Source organism: Adiantum capillus-veneris, chromosome 14 (assembly GCF_014529385.1).
Source record: "Adiantum capillus-veneris isolate H3 chromosome 14, ASM1452938v2, whole genome shotgun sequence".
NCBI classification, from domain to species: Eukaryota; Viridiplantae; Streptophyta; class Polypodiopsida; order Polypodiales; family Pteridaceae; genus Adiantum; species Adiantum capillus-veneris.
Window position 1 is genome coordinate 123468945 of NC_140944.1, and position 23628 is coordinate 123492572.

The 23628-nt window shown below is 42.6% G+C and overlaps 1 protein-coding gene across 8 annotated transcripts in view; it reads right to left on the minus strand.

The window, feature by feature from the left end:
- The window catches only part of LOC147443070 (tRNA synthetase class I (I, L, M and V) family protein), a 75381-nt gene that overhangs the window by 12549 nt on the left and 39204 nt on the right, over positions 1 to 23628 (minus strand). For 2 of the 8 annotated variants that reach the window (XR_015190225.1, XM_086528998.1), the window contains exons 26-28: positions 23235 to 23326; positions 23104 to 23149; positions 18756 to 18798 (exon numbers count right to left, since the gene is read on the minus strand). Coding sequence is in view for 7 of the 8 variants with exons in the window: in XM_086528998.1 (XP_086385124.1) it covers positions 18794 to 18798; positions 23104 to 23149; positions 23235 to 23326 (143 nt within the window). In the remaining variant the exon portion in view is untranslated. Of the gene's footprint in view, positions 1 to 18755; positions 18799 to 19709; positions 19880 to 20682; positions 20751 to 22936; positions 23150 to 23226; positions 23327 to 23628 lie in introns of those variants that run through there. The other 6 variants (XM_086528994.1, XM_086529001.1, XM_086528995.1 and 3 more) reach the window with 5 other exon arrangements.

Here is a 23628-nt window from a genome sequence, read left to right on the forward strand (position 1 = left end):
AATAACTCATTCCTCTTCCTCTTCCTCTTCTTTCCTACTACAAACAACTCATAGGAGAAGCACAAAGTGCCTCTTGGGCTTAGTGCAGGGCGATTCCCCGGCAGCGGCGCCAAAAATGTGCGCTCCTTGCCGCACTGTCGAAGCAAAGGCCTTGCCTAACACTGTGTGCGAGCCACAGACGGCTCCAAGCACACAACTAGCTTAACTAGTAAGCTCAAAAGAGGGCAATGGTGTGTCACTCACCGCTCTATGCTCCTGCCGTGGAGGATTCCTCGCCGCGAAGAAGAAGGAGACGCCGCTACGTCGCGCTCAACCGCTTCACCGCCGTCGTGCCGCCGCAATGCTCGATCGATCTCTCTCTCTCTCTCTCTCTCTCTCTCTCTCTCTCTCTCTCTCTCTCTCTCTCTCTCTCACATACACACACACACACACACAAGGAGGTGAAGAAGAAGAAGATGGAGATGGAGATGGAGCAAGAGCACTCTTCTATTGCACAAATGAGAGAATAAGTGAATTTTATGTTTAGTTGGCTTTTATATGAGCTCACCCCATTCACACTTGGGCGTCCATGCTTAGCCAACTAATCCCTTGAATGTCCCAGTTAGAGTGCGCCTCTCATCGGCGATCACTCTTACCCTTTTCCTATTGGACCGACAAGCCCGGTACCTGACTCTACCAAATAAATAATACAATGTCCACCGTAGGTTACAACGTCGTCTCGTAGGTGATAGGGTGTCCGTGAGCCGTGAGGATTAACAAGAAACATCAAGTGTTGGGTTCTCAAGAAGTACCTTTTTGACACATTGGTGACATGGGTTCTTCTATATGGAGTTGAAGCTTACAAAGTTTGTCCAAGTTAAGACACAAACACCATGTATGCTCCTACTTTTTGAGTTGGGATCTCTTCCAATTGAGGTTATGGGCACGGAAAGGGTTGCGAAATACATGATAAAGATGCGTCAAAACCCCTCACATCGACTTCCTAAAATTGCATGGGAAGCCAACAAAAAAGCTTAGAAGACGCATAAAAGCAAGATCTTGAGCATGGGATGGATGCAAGACATAAATAAGTGGTTTGGGAGATGGAATGCATTATACTTGGTACGTGATGCCTCAATTGACTCCCAAGTGAATGAGAGGGCCAAGGTACTGAAAGCTCTCAACAACTTCAAGTGTCTCATTGTTGTACACAATGCATGCCTTCTCCTTATGGTTGGTTTTCACAAGCATAACCTGTGTTTTGGCTTCATTCACAATCAACCCACTATGCAAGCAAAAGTTCTCAAGGACAACCAGAAGCTTTTGTGCATCCTCTAAAGTGTGTGCTAGAAGCACTACATCATCCGCATACGTTAAAAGCATGATTACCATATTGAAAATAGTGACCTCTTCAATGCCTTCTTCTTGCATAAAGTCAAGTACCATTTGTATCAATTGATCAATGTATAGCCAAAGAGAGTTGGTGACAAATAACATCCTTCTTTAACCCCAACAGTTCTTGGAAAAAATTTCCAAATTCCTCTTCCCATGTGCAATTGGCACATCACCTTCTTATAGATTCAATAAACTACAAGCATAAACTGACTTGGCACTTGGAGTTCTTCCATCCTTCTCCACAAATTATTCGGTGGAATCATATCAAAGGATTTCTTAAACTCCACAAAGCAACAATACAATTGCTTGCCTTTCAACCGATTGTCATCTATGAGAACACAAAGAGTGACAAGATGATCAATGTTTCTATGATGTCAAAAAAACCCCGCTTGCCCTTTTACACGCTTGCTATTCTCTTCAACCCAATCACTCAATTTTATATCCATTATGCACCCAAAAAACTTCGCCATAAGAGACCCAGTTAGTGCTCTAGTCACAAGGCATACCATGTTGAAGTGCAAGGTTGAACATATCACACATCCTCTCATGTAAAATCTCCCATCCATTTAGCCATTTTCGACTTGATAGATTAAAGATCTCCAACTTTGCTAGTGGCCAACTTTTCCAGCCTGTCGCACACATCCTAAATAGTAAAAAAAGAGGGCATACATGGGGTGAACTATAAAATGGCATCTTTCCAGCATTTGGTGGCTCACATAGTTGCCTAGAATGTGTGTCCATATCCACAAGACTCAAGTTACCAAAAATCTCAACCCGCTTGCCCCTCAAGTTTCTCCAAAATCTTCCACATGCGTGACTTTTCCTGGACTTGAAAAATTTGATGCTCGACTTCCCATCTTGTTCTCTTCTTTTGAATCAATGCCTTTGTACATATCCACAAGACTCGAGTTACCAAAACTCTCAAACCCCTTTTCCCTCATGTTTCTCCAAAATCTTCCACATGCCATGAATTTTCTTGGACTTGAAAAATTTGATGCTCGACTTCCCATCTTCTTCTGTTCTTTCGAATCAACAAGTAGCACCCTGAGTGTTCTAACGCTCTCTTCCCCTACACAAAAGCCCGTGACCTCCATCGGTGCAGAGTTTTGTTTTTTTCTAAATAAATAATTTGAGATTGGCCTTCACACTAGGCCAAATTCCTTAGCCCTTTAAAGAGGGGATTCATCTGACTTTGGGGATTAAGCACTGGGAAGCATAGGAATCATAATCTTGAGGTCGTTTTGAAGAAGACGATGAACCCAACATAAAATTTGTAGCACCTTTGAACTCTTTGCAATTGGCGATGCTTTCTTTAAGGTATTTTACTTTCTCTTGCTAGCACATCACAACACTGACATGGATTTGGACATTAACATGGAGCATACGTTTGATTTTGAAAATCCTACACCAGTTCCACCTAACAATGCCATGCGGTTAAATACTCTCATGGAGGGTACCCATGCGGCACCATGACCACATGATAGCTATGAATTGCTTGATATCCAAGAGTTTAGAGCACTCCAAACACACGACTGTCTTAGAGTCTAGTTTTGCGCAGTTGAATGCAAATGTCACCAAAATATATGTTATGCTTGTGTAATTCATGCAATAGTTGGCCAAGGGACATGTTAATGGGCAACCTCAAGTTACTGTGACCCCCCTGGGGAGCACACTTGTTCTGTCAAAGTAAGGCTCAATCTGGAGGTATTGCTCCTTCTCTCTCAAAAAGGGCTAGGTTAATAGGCAGCCTCGGGTTACTGTGACCCCCGTGGGGAGCACACCTACTCTGGTGGAGCAAGGCTCCAATCTAGTGGGTTGCCATTTCTCTCTCAAAAAAAGGTGGATGACTTGTTAAGGAATATCAAGCCATTGATTTTAGGGAAGAGGGAAGGTAATGCAACAAAGATACTGTGAATATATTCCTGAGTAAATGGGATGGGGTTCACGATTTTAGATGCACTCCATATGCAATCAAGGCTAGGTGCGTCCCAGGTTTACGTTGCCTTCCATAGCTCCCGCGGGCATGACTAGAAACCTCTGCACTATGCTTCCATTGTCATAGACAACAGGGGTCTGAAGGACTCCAAGAATAGCAGTTTTCTTTTTATTAATGCCCTTCACTTGCATCGTACTCGGGGATAGGGTCGGTTTCCCTAATTGACACCAAACTCCATAGGATAACAAATTGTGTTTAGCTCTCGTCTAATGAGTCGTCATCTGTGTCCTCGAAAAATGCTTTCGTGATTCCCAGATTAGCCTCTCGTTGGCGTCTAAGACATTGTTGTCGTTCTCGAGCCTCAACTCTTGCTTGGATTTTTTTAAGCTCTGCTTGTTCCTTGGCAGCCTTCTTTTGATGGATGGCTTGCAACTCTTCCTGGCTTAGAGGATCATAATATCTTTTGAATTTACTCCCATTAAGGAATCCAATGGTTTCAACTCCATCTAGAGTCTCCACACGAATGGTACCTTGCGGGGTAATTTCACACACTCGATATGGTCCCTTACCAACGTATTTCAATTTCTTCTTTTCATTACGTACCCCGTACATAAGAACTTTGTCACCAACCTTGATGTCTTTATCCTTTAAATGGCTATCAAACCACTTCTTTCTCCTATCCTTCTCCACTAGAGCATTTCGCACAGCTAATTGCCTCTCTTCATCTAGCCTTTCCAAGATATATAACCGCTCCACTAAGGGGTTACCATCCCAACCTTCTTGAGAAGCTACTCGAAGACTAGGAATGACAAACTCCCATGGCATAACTGCTTCTTGGCCATACACCATCTTAAACGGTGTGCAATTAATAGCAACTTTATACGCAGTACGATAAGCCCATAAAGCTAATGTAAGCTTTAGGTCCCAATCAGTGCGATTAGCCTCCACTGTCTTTGTCAAAATGGAGATGAGAGTTTTGTTGGTACTCTCAGCTTGGCCATTTGCTTGGGGATAATAGGGTGTAGACTTGTGGTGAGATATCATGAAGTTTGATGTGAGTTCTTTTATTACTTCATTTATAAAATGAGTTCCATTGTCACTCACAAGTTCAAAGGGGCATCCAAAACGTGTGATAATGTTCTCAAAGAGGAACTTAGCTGTTGTTTTTGCATCCGCCTTCCGTGTTGATTTTGCTTCAGCCCATTTGGTTACATAGTCAGTAGCCACAATGATATATCGTGATTGCGTGTTACATGCAGCCGGACTAATCGGTCCTACAAAGTCTAAGCCCCACTTTTCAAATGGTTGGGTTACCTTGATGGGATGTAGAGGCATCCTATCACTTCTTTGTGGCTTCTTGAAGCGTTGGCATTCATCACATCCCTTTGCAAAAAGTGATGCATCCTTAAACAGAGTGGGCCACCAATAGCCTAATTGTAAGATCTTTCGGGCAGTCAACTTTCCTGAAAAGTGACCACCAGCTACGTCCATGTGTGCCTCTTGTAGAATATATAAATACTCATCCTCGCGGGCATAGCGTCTAAGAACATCATCTTTTCCTCTCTTATAGAGAATTCCCGCCAGTAAGCAATAGGGTTCGCATTCCTTGATTAATTTTCGAGCTATATGTTTTCCCAGCTCTTTGGGTGGAAAACCATTAACTAAGAAGTTAACATTCTTTTCACTCCATTCAGGCATTGTCTCAACAATGAACAAAGGAGTATCAGGCAATTCATCATCAACCCCCATAGGAGCTTCGACATTAGGGATACGAGATAAATGATCCGCCATGACATGTTTTCTCACAGGCCTCACAACAACGGTGAAGTCAAACTCAAGAAGAATTAACAACCATCGTGTAATTCGACATGTGGAACACAGCTTGTTTACCAAATATAGCAATGCTTGATGATCCACATAAAACATGAAGGAGTACGAGCGGAAGTGCCACGCGAGAGAGAGTGCAAGAAGAAGAGCACGACGATATGGTGAACTCGCTCTACTGTAATGTGTAGAGCATAGTGAGTTCTTATTAGGTTTTTACAAAAGAATATGTGTACATACCTGGCGGCCCGCCCACTTACCTGGGCGACCACATTGGGCTTTATACCCCAACAACCTCCCACTTAAAGTCCAATGTTGTACTTTAAGTGTGAGAGAAGCTACTATACAAGCTAATATACAAGAGATGTAGAGAAGTGATGTACTACCCTACAGCTAACTGCTTGCGAAAATGCGCAAAGCTCTCTGAGGGAAGTCCTTTTGTACATAGATCAGCATGATTTTCTGTGGTGTGAACTTTGACAAGCTGAAGTTGCTTATCCTCGAGCATTTCCCTGATGAAATGATACTTCACATCCACATGCTTTGTCTTTGAGTGATAAACTGGATTGCGAGCCAATTGTATAGCACTTTGACTATCACAATATAACACAGGCATCTCTTCTTTGATTCCCAAATCTGTTACTAGTCGATTAAGCCAAATTGATTCTTTGCATGCCTCTGATGCTGCAACATATTCAGCCTCTGTAGTAGACTGAGTAACACAATCTTGTAATCTAGAACGCCATGATACTGCTCCACCAGCCAATGTAAAGACATACCTTGACGTAGACCTTCGGTTGTCTAAGTCACCTACATAATATGAGTCTATAAAACCCTTTACACTTAGCTCCTGACTCCCATAGCATATACGCATACGCTTTCTGGCTTTCAGGTATCTCAATATTCCTTTCACTGCCTCCCAATGTTTCTTGCCTGGGTTTGACATGTATCGACTTACTACTCCCACTGCAAATGCAATTTCTGGGCGAGTAGCAATCATTGCATATATCAAACTACCCACTACAAACGCATATGGAATCTTATCCATTTCAGTCTGTTCTTCCTCAGACACAGGACAATCTTGTTTGCTAAGTTTCACATATGGTGGCAATGGAACACTCAATGCCTTTCCCTTCTCCATATTGAAACGTTGCAAAACCTTGTCAATATACTGTGTTTGAGATAACCAAATCAACTTCTTTGATCTCTCTCTCTCTCAATGCTCATACCAAGTATATGACTTGCCTCACCCATGTCTTTCATGTCAAACAATTTTGCCATCTTTGACTTCAAAGCTGAAATTTCTTCCAAGTGCTTGCCAGCAATCAACATGTCATCCACATATAAAATAAGGATCAGCCAACTGCCATCCTTAGCCTTCTTTGTATATAGACAGTGATCGAACTCACTACGTTTGTAGCCTTGAGAAAGCATAAACTTGTGGAATTTATGGTACCATGCCCTCCGTGATTGTTTTAAGCCATAAAGACTCTTTAACAACTAGCATACCCAATCTTCCTTGCCTTTCTCAACAAACCCTTCTGGCTGCTGCATGTAAATTTCCACATCTAAATCACCATGCAAGAACGCTTTCTTGACATCCATTTGGTGCAACACCAAATCTAATATGGCAACCAATGCAAGAAAGCATCTCAATGTAGTCATCTTGACCACCGGAGAGAAGACTTCATCAAAGTCAATGCCTTGTTCTTGCTTAAAGCCCTTAGCAACAAGCCTTGCTTTGTACTTTGGCTGACTATCATGAGCGGTGATCTTATACCTGTAAACCCATTTACAGGGTAGATCCTTTTTGCCTCGTGGTAATTTAACTAGCTTCCATGTCTGGTTTTTATGCAGAGCTGTCATCTCTGACTTCATGGCCAATTGCCAATTCCCGGAGTCCTTCATTTGCACTGCTTCCTTGTAACATGAAGGCTCATTGCAATCAGTTAACATGACATAGTTCATAGATGGAACAAACCTATCAGGAGGTCGCATGATACGTCCAAATCTACGCACAATACGTGGCTTAGGCTCAGCCACAACCTGTGGTTCCACTCTATCCTATCCTTGCTCCTCTTGAGCTCTGACATTTTGTCTTGCACGTGCAGGTCCATCTTCTTGGAAGACAACTGTTCTAATCTCCTCAACCCTCTCTGGTTTAGAATGATATTTGGATTCATTAAAGTGAACATCATTGCTGCGGACAACCTTTCTGGATTCGGGATCCCAAAGACTGTACCCCATCTCACCAGAATTACCATAACCTAGAAAGATGCACTTTCTACTCGTTGGCTCAAGTTTGTTCCTAAATTCCTTTGGAACGTGAGTATATGCCTCACAGCCAAAGACTCTGAGATGCTTGTATGAGGGCATTTTGCCTGACCATACCATCTCTGGCACTGAATCCTTCTGCAAAACCTTGCTAGGCGATCTATTTACAAGATGAACAGCTGTTGATACAGCTTCAGCCCAAAACCCATTTGGCAGTTGTGCATTAGACAACATACTTCTTACCTTCTCTTGTATGGTCCTATTCATCCTCTCAGCAACACCATTTTGAGGAGGATTGTAAGGAGCAGTAAGTTCACGTTTTATACCTTTTGACTCACAAAAGTCCTGAAAGGCCTTTGAAACATACTCTCCACCATTGTCAGTGCGTAAGCATTTAAGCTTCTTGGCACTCTGATTCTCCACAAGTGTCACAAACGTTTTGAAAACACTAAACGCTTCATCCTTGTGCTTGAGAAAGTAAACCCATACTTTCCTCGAGTAATCATCTATAAATGTCATTAAGTAAGAAGCTCCCCCTAGAGATAGATTAGGCATAGGTCCACACAAATTACTATGAACAAGTGCCAACTGTGTATCTCTTCTACTGCTTCTATGCTTATGTGGCTGCTGTGTTTGCTTACCATACTGACAATGTTCACAGAATTCAAAATCATTAAATGAAAAGCCAGGAAAATAACCAGAACGAGACAAGATTTCCATTCCCTTCTTGGACATATGTCCTAACCGGCTATGCCACAAAGAAACGTTCGGCTGCTCGGTTACATTGATTACATTTTTAGAGACATTTGATACATAAATCATGTAAAGTCCTCCAGAATTTACTCCATGTGCTACTGTCATAGAACCCTTGGATATCTTCCACATGTTCTGTCCAAAAGTGGTGACGTAGCCATCATCATCAAGTAAACCTGTGTTGATCAAGCTCTTTGTAATTGCGGGAACATGTCTCACATTCTTCAGCGTGCAAGAAGAGCCATTCTGAAACTTCAATTGAACATCTCCAACACCTAAGATCTCACATGTCTGCCCATTGCCTAGCCGAACATGATCTTTAGTGGTCACATAAGAGGTAAACCACTCCTTGTTTGGAGACACATGAATTGATGCCCCTGAGTCTATAATCCAGTCACTCAGTGCATTTCCATCAGATGTTGTAAGAAGAGCCGAGTCCATTGTATTCTTCAAGAAGTAGATGTCTCCTGACACTAGACTGTCATCCTCTGCAACAGTGTTTGTCACATTTATTTCTTGAATCTTCACTGAGGACTTGTTCTTCTCACCATGGTCATCAGCTTTCTCTTTGCCTTTTTCTGCTTTCCATTCTTTGCAGTCTCTTTTCATGTGACCCTTCTTGCCACAATGGTAGCATTCTATGTCACTCTTGCCTTTAGCACTACGGGACTTGCTACGAGACTGATTCCTCTTTCCACCTTTGTAGTTTTCTTTGGTCCTTCCCCTGACAACTAAGGCTGTTCCTTCGCCTTTGTCCATTGTCTTTCTATTGGTTTCTTCAGTAAGCAGACTTCCTTCTACACCTTCTATGTTCAAACCATCTGGAGGTGCAGAATTACTCAAAGCTGTGCGAAAAGTGTCCCAACTTTCTGGCAATGTGATCAACAGGAACATAGCTCTAACAGTTTCATCAAACTTGACACCTTGAGCTGACAACTGACTATAGATTGTGTTGAATTCATTCAGATGATTGGACATAGGTGTCCCTTCTTTCATCTTCAAGTCAACAAGCTTCTTAAGCCAGTATACCTGTGAAGCTGCACTCTGCTTCTCATAAAGATCACTCAGCTTTAACCATGCTTGATAAGCCGACATCTCGTCTGCTACATTGAAGTAAACGCTTTCTGCCAAAGTCAGCATAATGGTAGAAAGTGTCAATTCATCCATTTCGCTCTATTCATCTTCGTCCATATCTTCTGGTTTTATCCCCTTGAGCTTTATAGGTTTTATCTGCTTCTTTTGTACCAACACGTGCCAAATCTGCTGCTTCCACAATGGGAAATTGGTTCCATCCAGCTTCTTGATATTGTAAAGAACAGTGTCCTGTGATCCAGCCATCACTATGCTTCACAATGGTTTACTTTCCTGGGAAAAATTCGGCAGAGTTTCCCCTGTAAACTGACCTTTGAACCAATATCAACCTGTCAAATGAACCAAGAAAGCTTCAGATTCTGCAAAAATTTTGGCAGAGTCTCCTTTGTAGAATGGCTCTGGTGTACTAAAAACATACCAAAAAACAGCTCAAAAAACACTGTCTCTCTGACACTGTAAGCTATGGGTAAACCTGTTGTGCACCTGTACTGTCTCTGACTGTCCTGTCACTGTCTTGTAAGCATAGACTGCGATAATGCCTCAACGGCAGTAAAGCAAAGATGCAATCCCAACTGTGTAACTCACAGTCAATACATCCTAGCTGCCTATCTAAGGGTGCTCGAGGGATCGCTCCAAGACCTGTATCACCGAAAGGATCTCAACATTCGAGAATCCCCCAGCTCAATAAAACCTCACTCGACCCTCAACAAAGGCTGCAGTAAATCTGACAGTACATAGACTTCCCACAAAGTCATACATCCACAAATTTCCCACTATATGCTGTAACCGCTGTGGCGGTTGTTTGCTGCGTGACTCACAGCCAGGAAACCCTCAACAAACATACATCATCTCTGACAATACATCCCATGTGGAAGTACCTGCAATGTTAGGATGAAATCTGGAATATCAAGCAGCAAACACAAGCTACCTGATGAACTAGTGGATGTCGCCTACAGTCTGTGTGTAGATGCGCCCGTGTCGTATGTGACACGCCTCCAGGAATTGTGAGCCGTCCTTCGATGTGTAGACAGCCACAAATCAACACTCTGGGAGTGTCGATATCCTCAGCACCTGCAGTCGTAGGCCGAAAACCCCAAATTTGCAGAGTCGGATCTGCACCCGCCGAGACCACGTAGTCGAAAATGGCATGCGCAGACCTTTGTCGAAGCTGAACGGTGGCCGAGATGACCTCAGAATGAAATTCTGACAACACCAAGCCCTTCGAGCTTTCCCACAGGATTTGGGGCCGTGTCTTCGCCTATCGAATTTCACTCCAATCTGAGCTGGTGACTCTAGCCTCCTGCAGTGCTGCCCCGAGCCTCGATCTGAGCTCTGATACCAGTTGAAGGAGTACGAGCGGAAGTGCGACGCGAGAGAGTGCGAGAAGAAGAGCACGACGATATGGTGAACTCGCTCTGTTGTAATGTGTAGAGCATAGTGAGTTCTTATTAGGTTTTTTACAAAAGAATATGTGTACATACCTGGCAGCCCCCCCACTTACCTGGGCGACCACATTGGGCTTTATACCCCAACAAAACACAAACTTGGTAGCAAGAAGGTAATAGCGAAATTTATTTACTGCGTAAATCATAGCTAGACCTTTGCGCTCTGTAGTAGTGTAGTTCATCTCGGCATCATTTAATTGGCGACTTGCAAAGCTAATAGGGTAGTCCAATTTATGTTCTCCTGGTTGAGTTAGAACACACCCAATAGCAAAGTTTGATGCATCAATATGCACATGAAAAGGTACATTCCAATCAGGTGTTCGCAGGATTGGAGCACTTGTTAGGGCCTTCTTTAATAACTCATAAGATTGATGACATTCTTCCGTCCAGTGAAACTCGATAAGAAGCTTATACAATGGACGCGCTATCTTGGCAAAGTTTAAAATAAACCTTCGATAATAACCAACATGGCCCATAAATCTTTGAACTCTTTTATAGTTCGTAGGTGGTCGCAAATCGGCAATGGCTTTAATCTTACTCTCATCTGTGGATATCCCGTTCTTGGACACTATATGCCCTAGAATGACTCCATGCTTAACCCAAAATTGGCATTTGAAAGGGTTCAATGAGATGCGATAAAATCTGCACCTTTCAAATATTTTTCATAGATATAACAAATGCTTCTCCCAAGAAGAATAAACACAAAGGTCGTCTAGGAAAGCTTCACAAAACTCCCTTAGAAATTCTTTAAATGCGGTGTTTATTGATCGTTGGAATGTAGCAGGGGCATTTGTTAAGCCAAAAGCCATAACACGAAATGCAAACACTCCAAACTCTGTGATAAAAGCAGTTTTAGCTTGGTCCTCTAATGCAATTGTGATTTGATTGTAACCAGAGTACCCATCTAAAAAGCTATAAGCTTCCTTGCCCGCAACTCTTTCAAGCACATGTTCTGAATATGGCAAGGGATAATGATCTCTCCTAATAGCTGCATTCACTTTCTTGAGGTCCACGCACACTCTTAGTTTCCCTTTTTTTTTTGGCACAATGACTATTGGAGAAACCCATTCTGAGTGCTCAATAGGGTATATGAATCCACATCGGATAAGTTTTTCAATCTCCTCTTGTACAATTTTGGCGTACTTAGGATTCATTGGATAGGGTCGTTGGTGGACGGGTTTAGCAGTGTTGATCATGGGAAATGTATGTTGCACCACAGAAGGTGGAACGCCCTTCATGTCATGATATGTCCAAGCAAAGATATCCTTGTATTCCTTGAGGAGCTCCTTAAGTACAGCCTCTTCAGTTTCGGTAAGGTCTTGAGCAATAAAGACTGGTTTAGACTCCTCACCTGGTTCTGCTAATTCTATCTCTTTAACTACCGTTGGACCATCATAGACTCCACTGCTTCCATTGGTAGGTATTCGTTGGGCTTTGGCATACACAACCTTTCCCTCCCCCGTGGTATAACATTTAAAATGTTCAGGAGCCGTATGTAAGTCAGCAGGCTCTTGTCCTTACAGAGACCTTTCTTTTAGTTCTGCCTCTTTTTGTTGTTGAGCTAACTCTCGGTTTTGACGTCTTCTTATAGTTCGACTCAATTTCGGCTCTGTAACCTCCAATTGAGCGAGGTCAATGGGTCACGGGCTGCACCACATGACACTCTGGAGATGTTCACCCCAATTGTCTACTAGGTTTCGATGAGCATCACATGCCCCTAGATAGCTAAGCCATTCTGCAGTAGATCTTTCCTTGTTTATGCTAGCTCTCACATTTGCTCGATATCGTCGTCTCTTATATGACCTTTGTTTCTTGTTAAGGTTTTGATTTTGGTAAATGTTTGAACTCGACTCGCCTGACAGGTCTTCGCTTGTATCTTCTTCACTCTCATATAAATTACCATAGACGGTCGTACTAGGCCTTGAGTATTTATTTTCTATACTTGGTTCACTTGATGTTTCCCTAGGTTCTGAATCCATTTCTTCCTGAGATTCCGTTTCTGATGTGTATTGGCCTGAAGCCTTTGAGGAATCATCGGTTTCACTCTCAGGTAGGTGTGCCTCTTTCTTATCATCGGATGTTACATGCGCTACACCTAACATGTTTACTGGTGCAATATGTGGTATCTCTTCCCCATCTGGTGTTACCCAAGTTGTTCCTCTAGCTCCCCATGTATCTATAGTTGCCGCTAGGTGCACCCAATGGACATTGTCTGACTCAGCCATTTCGGGTAGGATATCCATATAAGGAGAGTTCTCCCCAATATCCGTGTCTTCGTTACATGTGTAACAATACTGTAATAGAGCTGAGTGAATTGTTGTGTCTGATCGATTATCAATGATGAATTTATTTCCTAAAGGATGCGTTCGACCCCTTAAAAGATCAACTCGAATGACAGAGTCTTGGAACTGTAAGTAGACGTGGTTTTGGGACCAGTCATGCACCATTTTTGCTTCCCTCATGAATGGACGCCCTAAGATCATCTCAAATGACATAGGATGCTTGGAAAAATCCATAACAATGAAAGTCTGCCTTACCTTGTGTCCCAAGACCTTGATCCTGAGATCCTTTAGCATTCCAATAGGCGTAACAATAGATCCATTAGCCATTTTTACCAGTACGCTTGTGGCTTCAAGGTGAGGTCTCCCCATAGACTCCCAACAACTCTTTGTCACCATGCTGACTCCCGCACCACCGTCAAGGACCCCCTTTACAGTTAATCCTTTAGTAGTGATTGGTAGAGTAGCATTAGATTGATCACCTTCAAAGTATTGCCCCAACTTGTTAACGGGTATTTCAATTACAGATTCATGTCCCACTAGGTCAGATGGTGATGCTAAATGTTCCTCATCATTCATGACCGAGTCAGGTTTGTTCATATGTGCAAACTATGGTAATCCAGCCTGTAATTCTCCATTGAGGAAGGCTCGAAGAGCTGAGACTAGCTCGGGGTCTTTATATAGTTTGGACATGATGGTGGTTCTAACTTCTAAAGACATGAAATCCATCAATTTGGCAACGTTTAACGGCACCGTTTGGCCTTGAGTTTCTTGACGTGGGGAAGATGGGATCTCCATTTCTTCGATAGGATCAGGTAGTCCCTCTGTAAACATTCTTTCCATCAAGAAGTGAGTACGCCCACTTTCCCATGACTTTAAGTCACTTTCTTCTTGGATGACACTAGGTATGTCCAAGGGTCTATGGACTTGGTGAGGGTGTTGTTGTGTAGGGAACACGGTGTCTGTAATCTGGATCTTCCTAGGTGCTGGTTCTAGATCCCTTTGGGTATCTTCTACCAAACTCGTTAAATGCTCTACTCGCTCAATCTCCTCTGTAGGGTTTGGGTAAGTTCCTATCTTATTTTTGGATCCTGGCCATTGTGGCTCATGAAGATCTTCCTTGTTAGTTTCTATGTTAGTGGTCGTTTTCGTCTCCATGGTTTCACCTGAATCAAAATCTTCTTAAGCGTCGTTCATATATACGGGGTCATCACCAATCCCTCTGTTGGTCTTTGAGCTGGGGTCTGACTTCGCTCCTTTTTGCGATCTCTGTCTTCGTGTTTTCTTTTTTTTCTGAGATTGGGTAATTGATGCCGTGTCTCTTTTCTCAAGAATATAATATTTTTTTTGGAGCATCGATCGTGTGAGTGCGTTTACTGGTACTATGTTTATAGTTGGTAGTGTCCCATCAACAATCTCTATTAAGTTCAATGGTGTGATTTTCGGTGCATTTGGATTGTTAGGACACTGTGCGATCAAATGATCTATGCCACAACGATTACAAGTGAGTATTGGCATTGCCAACGCACTCCCTTGACTTGTTTGCATTAGTGTATCATTCTTTTGCATTCTAATGGGGCACTCAGCTACTGGATGTGGTCCACCACATTCGTAGCACTGCAGAGGTGGTCTCCTGGCAAAACTTTACTCTGAAAGTAGGGCATTCACTCGTAGTATGTGGGCCCAAACAAATTGAGCACCATTGGTGCTCCCTTCTTGGATACATATGAGTGTTTTGTGGAGCACGATTACCCCTAAGGCTTTCTTGGATGGCCTTGGTGAGATCTACCAAAGTCATCTCAGATATCGTTTGCTCTTTCAGGATTGGATTTATCTTCATTGGCTCATGCCCTGACGCTTGCGAGCTACTAGACTTCGGCTCGGCAAACACTCCTTCTCCTGCAATCATTAAATTATCCTGCAATTGGATTGCATTCATGGTGACTGCTTCCCAAGTAGTGATACCTCTAATGACTAGGCCATTATAGATACTTTCATGTCGTAGTCCCCTAATGAATCTATCGAGCAATTGGTTGTTGTTGAATCGCTCGTTTGGATTGCATCGAGAATTCAAATTCTTTAGGCGACTGATGAAGTCTCTCACGGATTCACCTTCTTCTCGTTGGGCTTTCTGGAGCTGAGAGGCTACAACCCAAAGTACTCCCTCTCGTATGTGCTCTTTCAAGAACAATCTCCTAAGAGTAGAGTAGATCGTTTTCTCTTCTAGTCTTAAGGTTCTATACCAATCTCCAGCCTTTCCGCTTAGGGTCAAACTCAAAGCCTTACACTTATGTAGCTCATTGTGCTCTTCCAAGGAATCGCACACATGTTCAAAGACTTCCATATGCTTTCTAGCATCTCCGTCTCCACTGAATTTCTGTGTGAGCTTAGCTACTTGAATTGCCTTGCTCCTAGGCTCTCTATTAGGTGCACTACGCATGTTTTCCGCAATAGAGCGACCGATAGTTTGAGCAAATGTTGCCAAATCTCCTATTTGAGCAGGTATAATGGGTGTATGTGCTCCTAGAACCACATGTCAGATGGGAGTTGGCCTTTGCCTTGGCATATGCGCGGCTCTTGGGTCCCATATTTCGTATGGTGGTGTACCAGACGGTGGTCCAAAGTTTACAAGCTTGACCCTAGGCATAAGGGGGTGCCTGATATGGCATGTTATTATTAAATGGCATGGCTCCACTTGTATAAGAGCTTGCATAATGCCATTGTGGATTGTAAGCTTTTGGAATAATCGGAGGTGTAGGAGCTACATGAGGCTGAGGTACGACAGGTGCACATGATTGATACATACATGTAGGTATAGTTGGAGGCACTGTGCTACTAGGCATCGGCGCAGTGTTAACAAATGAACTCCATGGTGTACTTCTTGTCATGCTCACCACTAGGATATGCATGGTAGCCATAGTGTCATTAAGAGAAAGATGAGCTAGATCTGGGAAGGTAAAGCTGTCACTTGTAGGCTCAGATTGTACTGAGGCTCTTGGCGAAACAACATATGGAGGATCAATGGGGCTCACTGAGGGAGTCTCCATTTGTGATAGGGTTGGTTGGTTGGCCTTTCCCGTATCCAAGAATCTCATTAGGCCTGTTGAACGTATGTTGATCCCTGTGTTCTGTTTCTAACTCGACAATCCTATGGAGGACATCACAGACTTTCTGTTGTTGCTCATCTATGCTAGTAGCACCCGATGTGGATTGTAGAACATCTAACCAACCCACATGATAGGTGTGTCCTGTGTACCGATCAGCTAAAGCTTCTGCTTGTAGGTCATACTCCCAATTTTCGTTTAGGAATATCCCATCTAGGGGCCTGGCGTGCTGAAGGTTTCCCTCGAAGTGGAAGCATTATTGCTCCCCATCGCTTGCCCCTCCGTGACTGCTACCTTGGGAGCACTCGGTTGCTCGGCTGGCATGATTGTTGTCATAGGAGCCTTTGATTTCAAGGCTCGACTTTGTTCTAGCCTTCGTAGGTTCTCAATTTCCCTCTCCCTTGTTGCTTGCATATAGCGTTCGTTCTCTTGTACTTCGGCAAGACTCCTACCAACGGGTAGTAAAACCTCAGAGGGAGATAGTCCTAAAGGATCAGGAGGTGCAGTGGATGGAACATTCACATGCACTCTCAAGAAGCATAGGGTCTATTTTAGGCATGAATGACGAATTTACTTCCCGAGTCCCTTCATTTATTTCATTAACCGCATGTTCGGAGCGAGTAGCTCTACTAAGGGTGTCTTTTAAGCGGCTAAACACGCTGGACCCGGACAGTGGGCCCATGGCATGCATGTCTTGACTAGAACTATCAGGGTTTGGTGTAGGATACCCCTCCATGACTTCGTAGTCAGAGGAAGAATCACTAGACGCGATATGAGGATCTCGTGCTCTAACACTTTTCCAGAGCTCTAACACTTTTCCAGAGCGTAGGTACATGTGACCTCCACACTCTAAACGCGTTTGGTGAGTGCCTGTGAAGACCGCTCACTTAGTTTTTTTTTTTTTTTTTATAACGCAAGTTTTTTGTTATTCTTCGTTATTTTTTGTAATCAAGCCACAAAATATGGCGTGTAATAGCTCAAGACGAGCGTTTTGGCTAAAGGAACGTGCCGTGCTTACAGCTCCCTATTCGGCTACGTGAAGCCCTCGAAATCCTAAAAATAGTCTTTATAGTCCTCGAAATCCTAAAAATAGTTTTTAAATATAAAAAGGTGTATAAACTATATTTTAAAACTGAGGACTCAGGACTGAGGTCTGGGTTTCAGCTTGGGCTTGGGGATCGATCCTTCTTTTATTTTATTTTTTTTAATTTTATTTTTAAGTTTTTTTTTTCTGAAAAAGTCGCCGCGGTCGCAATGCGCACGCGCGCACACACACACACTTAACCTACACCTAACTTATCTACTTACAGCTAATAGAGATACTGCCACACACACTCAAACACTGTTTACACAGTACTACAGTAGCTAACAGATCTACAAAACTAACCTTACAGAACTAACATTGAACCTTACAGAACTAACATTCCATAGCTAATACCTTAATTCTAACAATACATTGCAAAAAAATTGTGACTCCTTTACAGAAAACAAAAAAGACAGTACAGTGTAACAAAAATCTTCTCCACACAACCACACACCTTCCTTCTTTACAAATCCTTCAATTGAAATTGCATTACAAGAAAGCGTAAGGTGCTTAACCGAGCTTAGTGTAGGGCATTTCCCCGACAGCGGCGCAAAAAATGTGCGCTCCTTGCCGCACTGTCGAAGCACGGGACTTGCCTAACACTGTGTGCGACCCACAGATGGCTCCAAGCACACAACTAGCTTAACTAGTAAGCTCAAAGAAAGCGATGGTGTGTCACTCACCGCTCTACGCTTGCTTCGTGGAGGATTCCTCGCCGCGAAGAAGGAGCTGCTGCTTCGCCGCGCTCACCCGCTTCGCCGCCGTCGTACCGTCGCCGCAATGCTCTCTCTCTCTCTCTCTCTCTCTCTCTCTCTCTCTCTCTCTCTCACACACACACACACACACACACACACACACACACACACACACACACACACACACAAGGAGGTGAAGAAGAAGAAGATGGAGATGGAGATGGAGCAAAAGCACTCTTCTATTGCACAAATGAGAGAATAAGTGAATTTTAGGTTTAGTTGGCTTTTATATAAACTCACCCCATTCACACTTGGGCGCCCATGCTTAGCCAATTAATCCCTTGAATGTCTCAGTTAGAGTGCGCCTCTCATCGGCAATCACTCTTACCCTTTTCCTATTGGTCCGACAAGACCGGTACCTGACTCTACCAAATACATAATACACGTCCGTCGTAAATGATGGGGTGTCCGTGAGCCGTGAGGGTTAACAAAGGGATAAGTATCTTAAGAGACATCTTTTATATTCTCAAAATCATTATTAATGTCCCACTATACAACCTACAGCAATGATATTTCCATAAATCCTTAAAATACGACAAGATTTTGGTTGTTCTTTAATGGAGATTTAGCCATCATAAGTGGGAATAATATTGTTATATATGTATTCTACAAGGGGCTGATACCTTTTTACAAGGGGTTGCGTTGAGCTACTTTCACAATGTCATTTGGGTAGATCCAATACAACGAGATTTATTACTTGAATAAAGCGGCAAGTGATCTCTTTCATCAAATCCTTCCTTGTATTAAACAATTTGCATGCATTGCAACACTAAATCATCTTTGTTACTTAATAACAAATGCATCTATATTTCTATGTGGGGGGAGTAGTGTTTACCTTAGTCTTCTGTTGCTCCACCCACGACTACATCCTTATCAACCTGACAATTAAAAGTCTATTTTTATTGAACCCCCTTTTGTTCTCACAAATCCACATTTTTATGATACACAAAAATACATTTATAGAGAAGATTGAGCTAAGAGGAATTCTTTACATAGTTGAAAACCACCATTCTTGAGCTAGAAATACGTTCATAGAAAAGATTGAGCTGAGAAGAATCCGTTACATAGTTAAAAGCCACCATTATTACATTAAAAATCACAATTCGAGTAGAAAAAATGTATATTGTGGCACATACAACTCCCCTCTTGCGAATAAGAAAAATGTCCCTTTCAGGTCTCAATTTGACCTTCATACCTAGGGCTTTAGGTCAAAAAGCTAGTTGGATGGTCATAAGCACAGTGTAGAAGCATGCGACCTTGGCTAGGTATAATTAATTACAAAACATGCAAATTTGTGTTTTGCATTAAGTCTAAGCTTCTCAAAAGTTTTCGTCAAAAGCTAGGATAATTATACATTGAAAAAAAAAAAGGATCTTCAAATTTTTTTGATAAAGACAAAATCAAAAAATACACTTTGGAGTCCAATTTTGAAAACATAGAAGTACGTGTTAATACACGTGATAGAACTAGTGGTCCACGTAGAGAGAGTATTGGTTAAGACACTTGATAGTACTAGTCAATCTCCCGCCTCTGTAGAGAAATAAGGTATCTCCCACCGATTGTGCCTTCATCCTCTTCTTATAATTCCATCTCTTTTCCATCACATCAAAATCTTGCCTTGGCGATTGTGGTTTTTTTTTTTTGACACACCAAAGGGCCCATAGAGGGAGGTGCTTATCCCTTCCAAATATTAGCCGTGTTACATGGTTGGGCAAGGGCAACGTACCATCGAGCAAGAGCCATACGGAGGCATCACAATGGCCACCTAATTGATCCACCATGTGCTGGGAACGATAGAGAGAACTCATAGCAACCAACTAGGATCCTCCTCCTCGGGTGACCCACCCCAAGGAGGATGCACACAACTGTCCAAGGGCAAGAGCCCTAGCAACGTGAACACCAAGTGAGCACAAGGTGTCCCTCTAGAGTGTGACCCAACAAGGGATTTGAACCCACAACCTGTAGGTTGAGAGGGGATTTAGTTTTATGTGAAAGGGAAAAGCTTGTATTTGTTCAAATGGAGAATTCAAAAATCACAAATTCCTATAATGAGAGCATTCAAAATAAACATAAGAACACAACATGTCACACTAGGTAAAAGCCTTGCTTTAGTTCTCCATAATGTTGAAACCAAAATTGGCCAATTAGCATCAAACTATTATTGCTATCATGCATTGCCGAAGGAGATCACTCATGGACAAAGATTTGGTCGAAGAATATCTCAAGAACTCACATCTTTGCTACGACTTATTTTCTCTCCTTAAAAGGGTGAACGAACACAAAGAACACGCAAATAAGCAACTAGCTACATGCAAGATGCAAGTGCAAGGACTCAAAACCAACCCACCCATAGGCGATATGTACCCTCTTCCTAAATGAATGCAATAATTGTTTTGATAGAAAATTATTCGTATGGTGATTGAGGTGATTCTTCTTGAAGGTACAATATAAAGAAGAAAATGTTCTATCCTTAGGTAATTTGCGACAGCAAACTTCTTTTTACTTCCTCTTAAGCACTACTTTCGACTTTCTTTTCACTTCCTCTTAAGCACTACTTTCTACTTTCTACGCTTGGGATTTGGGATTTAGGGTGCATACGTGCTAACAAGAACAAGCATTCGATCGAGCACGACGGTTTACGAGCAGGCATAACTTCAGAATTTCGCAACCATTGCATAAAATCTCCGAAAAGCCAAAAATACGTCAAAAGTGGGTAAAAGTTTGGAAACTTTCAAATTTGGAGGGTCGAATTAGAAAGAAACCAGAAAGTCAAGGGTATAGTCTTGCAACTTAGGGTCCACCTTCAAATTTTGAAATAAGGTGGCATAACCTGCAAACCATAGGAATTCCAAGTTACTTCTTTTTGTCTAAATAACTCTAGATTTTGGCCAAATACCTATTATCTTGTCTAGTTAAAGGTTATCCTAATTTTTTGAAAAGAAATATTTATTTGGAGCACTGATAGGAGGTGACGAATAGAAACTTGTGCAATACAATTGCAGATGTTCACAAGTGCACAAATAGTTGATTTCCGAGCCTGACACACCACATGATAACACAATCTTGGGATTGTCAATTCACAAAATACATATACCTACACAAATCCAGGAACAGTCTACACTCGCCTATGAGAGAAAGTACAGCTTTAGACTCATAGTAATCATCTGTAAGACAACATTATCGTGCATAGCATTGACTAAATAGTACATCCCCGCTAACGTCATCATTGCCCACTAGTGGGTATAAAACTAGGTAGTAACAGTCATGACACTAGAGATCGAGGGCAGACGGCCACAGTTTTCATGGATAGCTTTTCTGCTCACTTCTTTATCTTTGTTCTCTACTACTTGGCAACTAGAGCATCTCTCTCCTCTCACGCTTTGTAAAAACTTCTTCCTCGTGGAAAACACTGCAATGTGTCATGAGACATGTATGGGCGGTGTTACCGGGTGCAATGTGCGCAGGCAGTGTGTATAAAACCAACAGTGCAAAAAAAACCAACATCAAAAAGCAGAAAGGTCTTACTGCCTGGAAACTCACCAAGGGCAGTAGATACCTAGCAACATGCATACAACGCTGGAAACCTGCACCTTGATTGGAATGCAATAAATATGTGTGCACTACCCAACAAGATGACGTTTATTTAATGAAAAAGCAAGGCAATGAAATTTTAACAGGGGATGCATTAGCCTCTTTCGGCATCGCTTCCAAGCTATGCTCACTTGAACACTAGCAACCTAAAGTGCATGCTCAGTCGAATTTTCTAGCTGTTTCCTCAACCACTCTGAAACAGCAAAGGAGAAGCACAGAACCACATCAGATGCTGACACAAAACTTGTCGCAAATTTTGCATTCTCAAATGCCAACTCGTGACAGCAATCCATGCCAGGATAGGAGTCCCTTGGTGTGAATGCACACATACTCCTGTTGGCACTCCCATGCTATTCCCTGTCACAATCCCCTAGTATGCTTTAGTAAAAAAATTTACCTCTGCAAAGAGCACGTATTCCCTCTTCACCACACTTTCAGTATGGTTAACATGCTTTGTCCGACTGACCGTGGTCAGACAATAAGGTGATCCCTCAAGACAAAAGCCCACGAGCCTGACAGCACAAGGCGGCGTACACTATTGGGCAAGTTCCTCAACTGGATTAGTAGTCAGTTGATTAGTAGTCCCATCCGCAGCTTCAAATATACATGAACCAGCAAGTAGGCTGCCTGGGAGCTTGAAGTCAAATCTTGATAGCAGCAGCCTGATTAGGCTTGTAGATTCCTCATTTGCGGCAGAGGATAAAGAGGCTATTAAGCAAACGGAGAGGAAGAACAAGGAGGCAATAGGCGAAGATGCAGATGTAGCTGCTAATGAAGGGCAACGAAGTACACAAAAGCTGGAGCAGCCTTCACGATTGAAATCCTTGTCAAAGTTTTGAGCCCAAGGGAACGAGCACGATGCTACCACCAGATGTTACAGAGGAGAAATGCTAGGCTCTAGAAAGATTCACTGACAACAACTAGTTTCCACTTGTAATAGGGAGCACCCTTGTACAATCGCAGAACCAGGTCGACCTCAAGCTCTAATTGCAGAGAAAATAACCTACGATACACCTGGTTCTGATACCAACATACGTGCAAGGAGGAGGATCTCATAATAGCCGTAACTCTAAGGTTGTATTCATGGCAGTGGCCCTTTTTTCTTTCTTTTTTTTTTTGTGTGTGTGTGTGTGTGTGTGTGTGTGTGTGTGTGTTGGGGGGGGGGGGGGGGGGGGGGGGGGGGGGGGGGGGGGGGGGCCTTTAAAAGGCTCCACATACAATATTTTCTCCATGTGATTGGCCTACAAGGATTTTATCTGCTCCTGATAAAGCAGCCATTTCAAAAGATAAAGCTGGAGTGTGTGGAAGGGAAACAGACTGAACACAGTATATTACAAACGAACACAGCTCTTGAGCTTGTGTCTGTGCACTACAAAATTTTACTTGGCTGTTTCAGCCTAAGAAATGTCAGCTCATCTGAGCTCCTATATTTCAATTTGAAAAATAAAATCGACTCTATACCATCTGGTAAATAATAATCAAGGGTCGAGGAGATGCACTGAATGATGAGCTGGGAAATACCTCAAAAAGGTCAACAAGTCATAATCTATTATGTTGTGTGAACTCTCCAACTGAGAGAAAAAAATGCTGACCTAATGTTACTTTCACTTCAGGTTGCCCATCAAGAAAAACTTTAAGCTGGAAAAGAGAGAGCAAACCAGTGATTACCATTACCAACCAACCCTATGGAGCTAGCATCCGGAGAAAATTCAGACCTGAATACCTTTTTATTTGCAGTAACCAACTCGGCCTTTAAAGCTAGCAGCTCCCTCGATTGTAAGTAAACCTTGACGCCCTCAGCATGGGCAACATTCCCTGCAGCAGTTTTGTCAAGTTTATGGCGGAATCAAGCTCAACAATTTAATCATCCATGGAGTCCATACTAGACAACAAGAATCCAGCTCAAGAATTTATCTTCCATAGAATCCATGCACAATCAGTTGGGCATGTGGACTTTGTCCTATACACCAACTCTCATCGTGTCCACGATGCCTTGCCCAGTCAAAGCCTGTGTGGCATGAATCATGTGATAGCATGTGTAACTGTCCGGTGAGGTTTCACCCCATGTACCTCTGACATCACCCTCTTTGTATGCACATAAAAGAGGCTGTAATCTC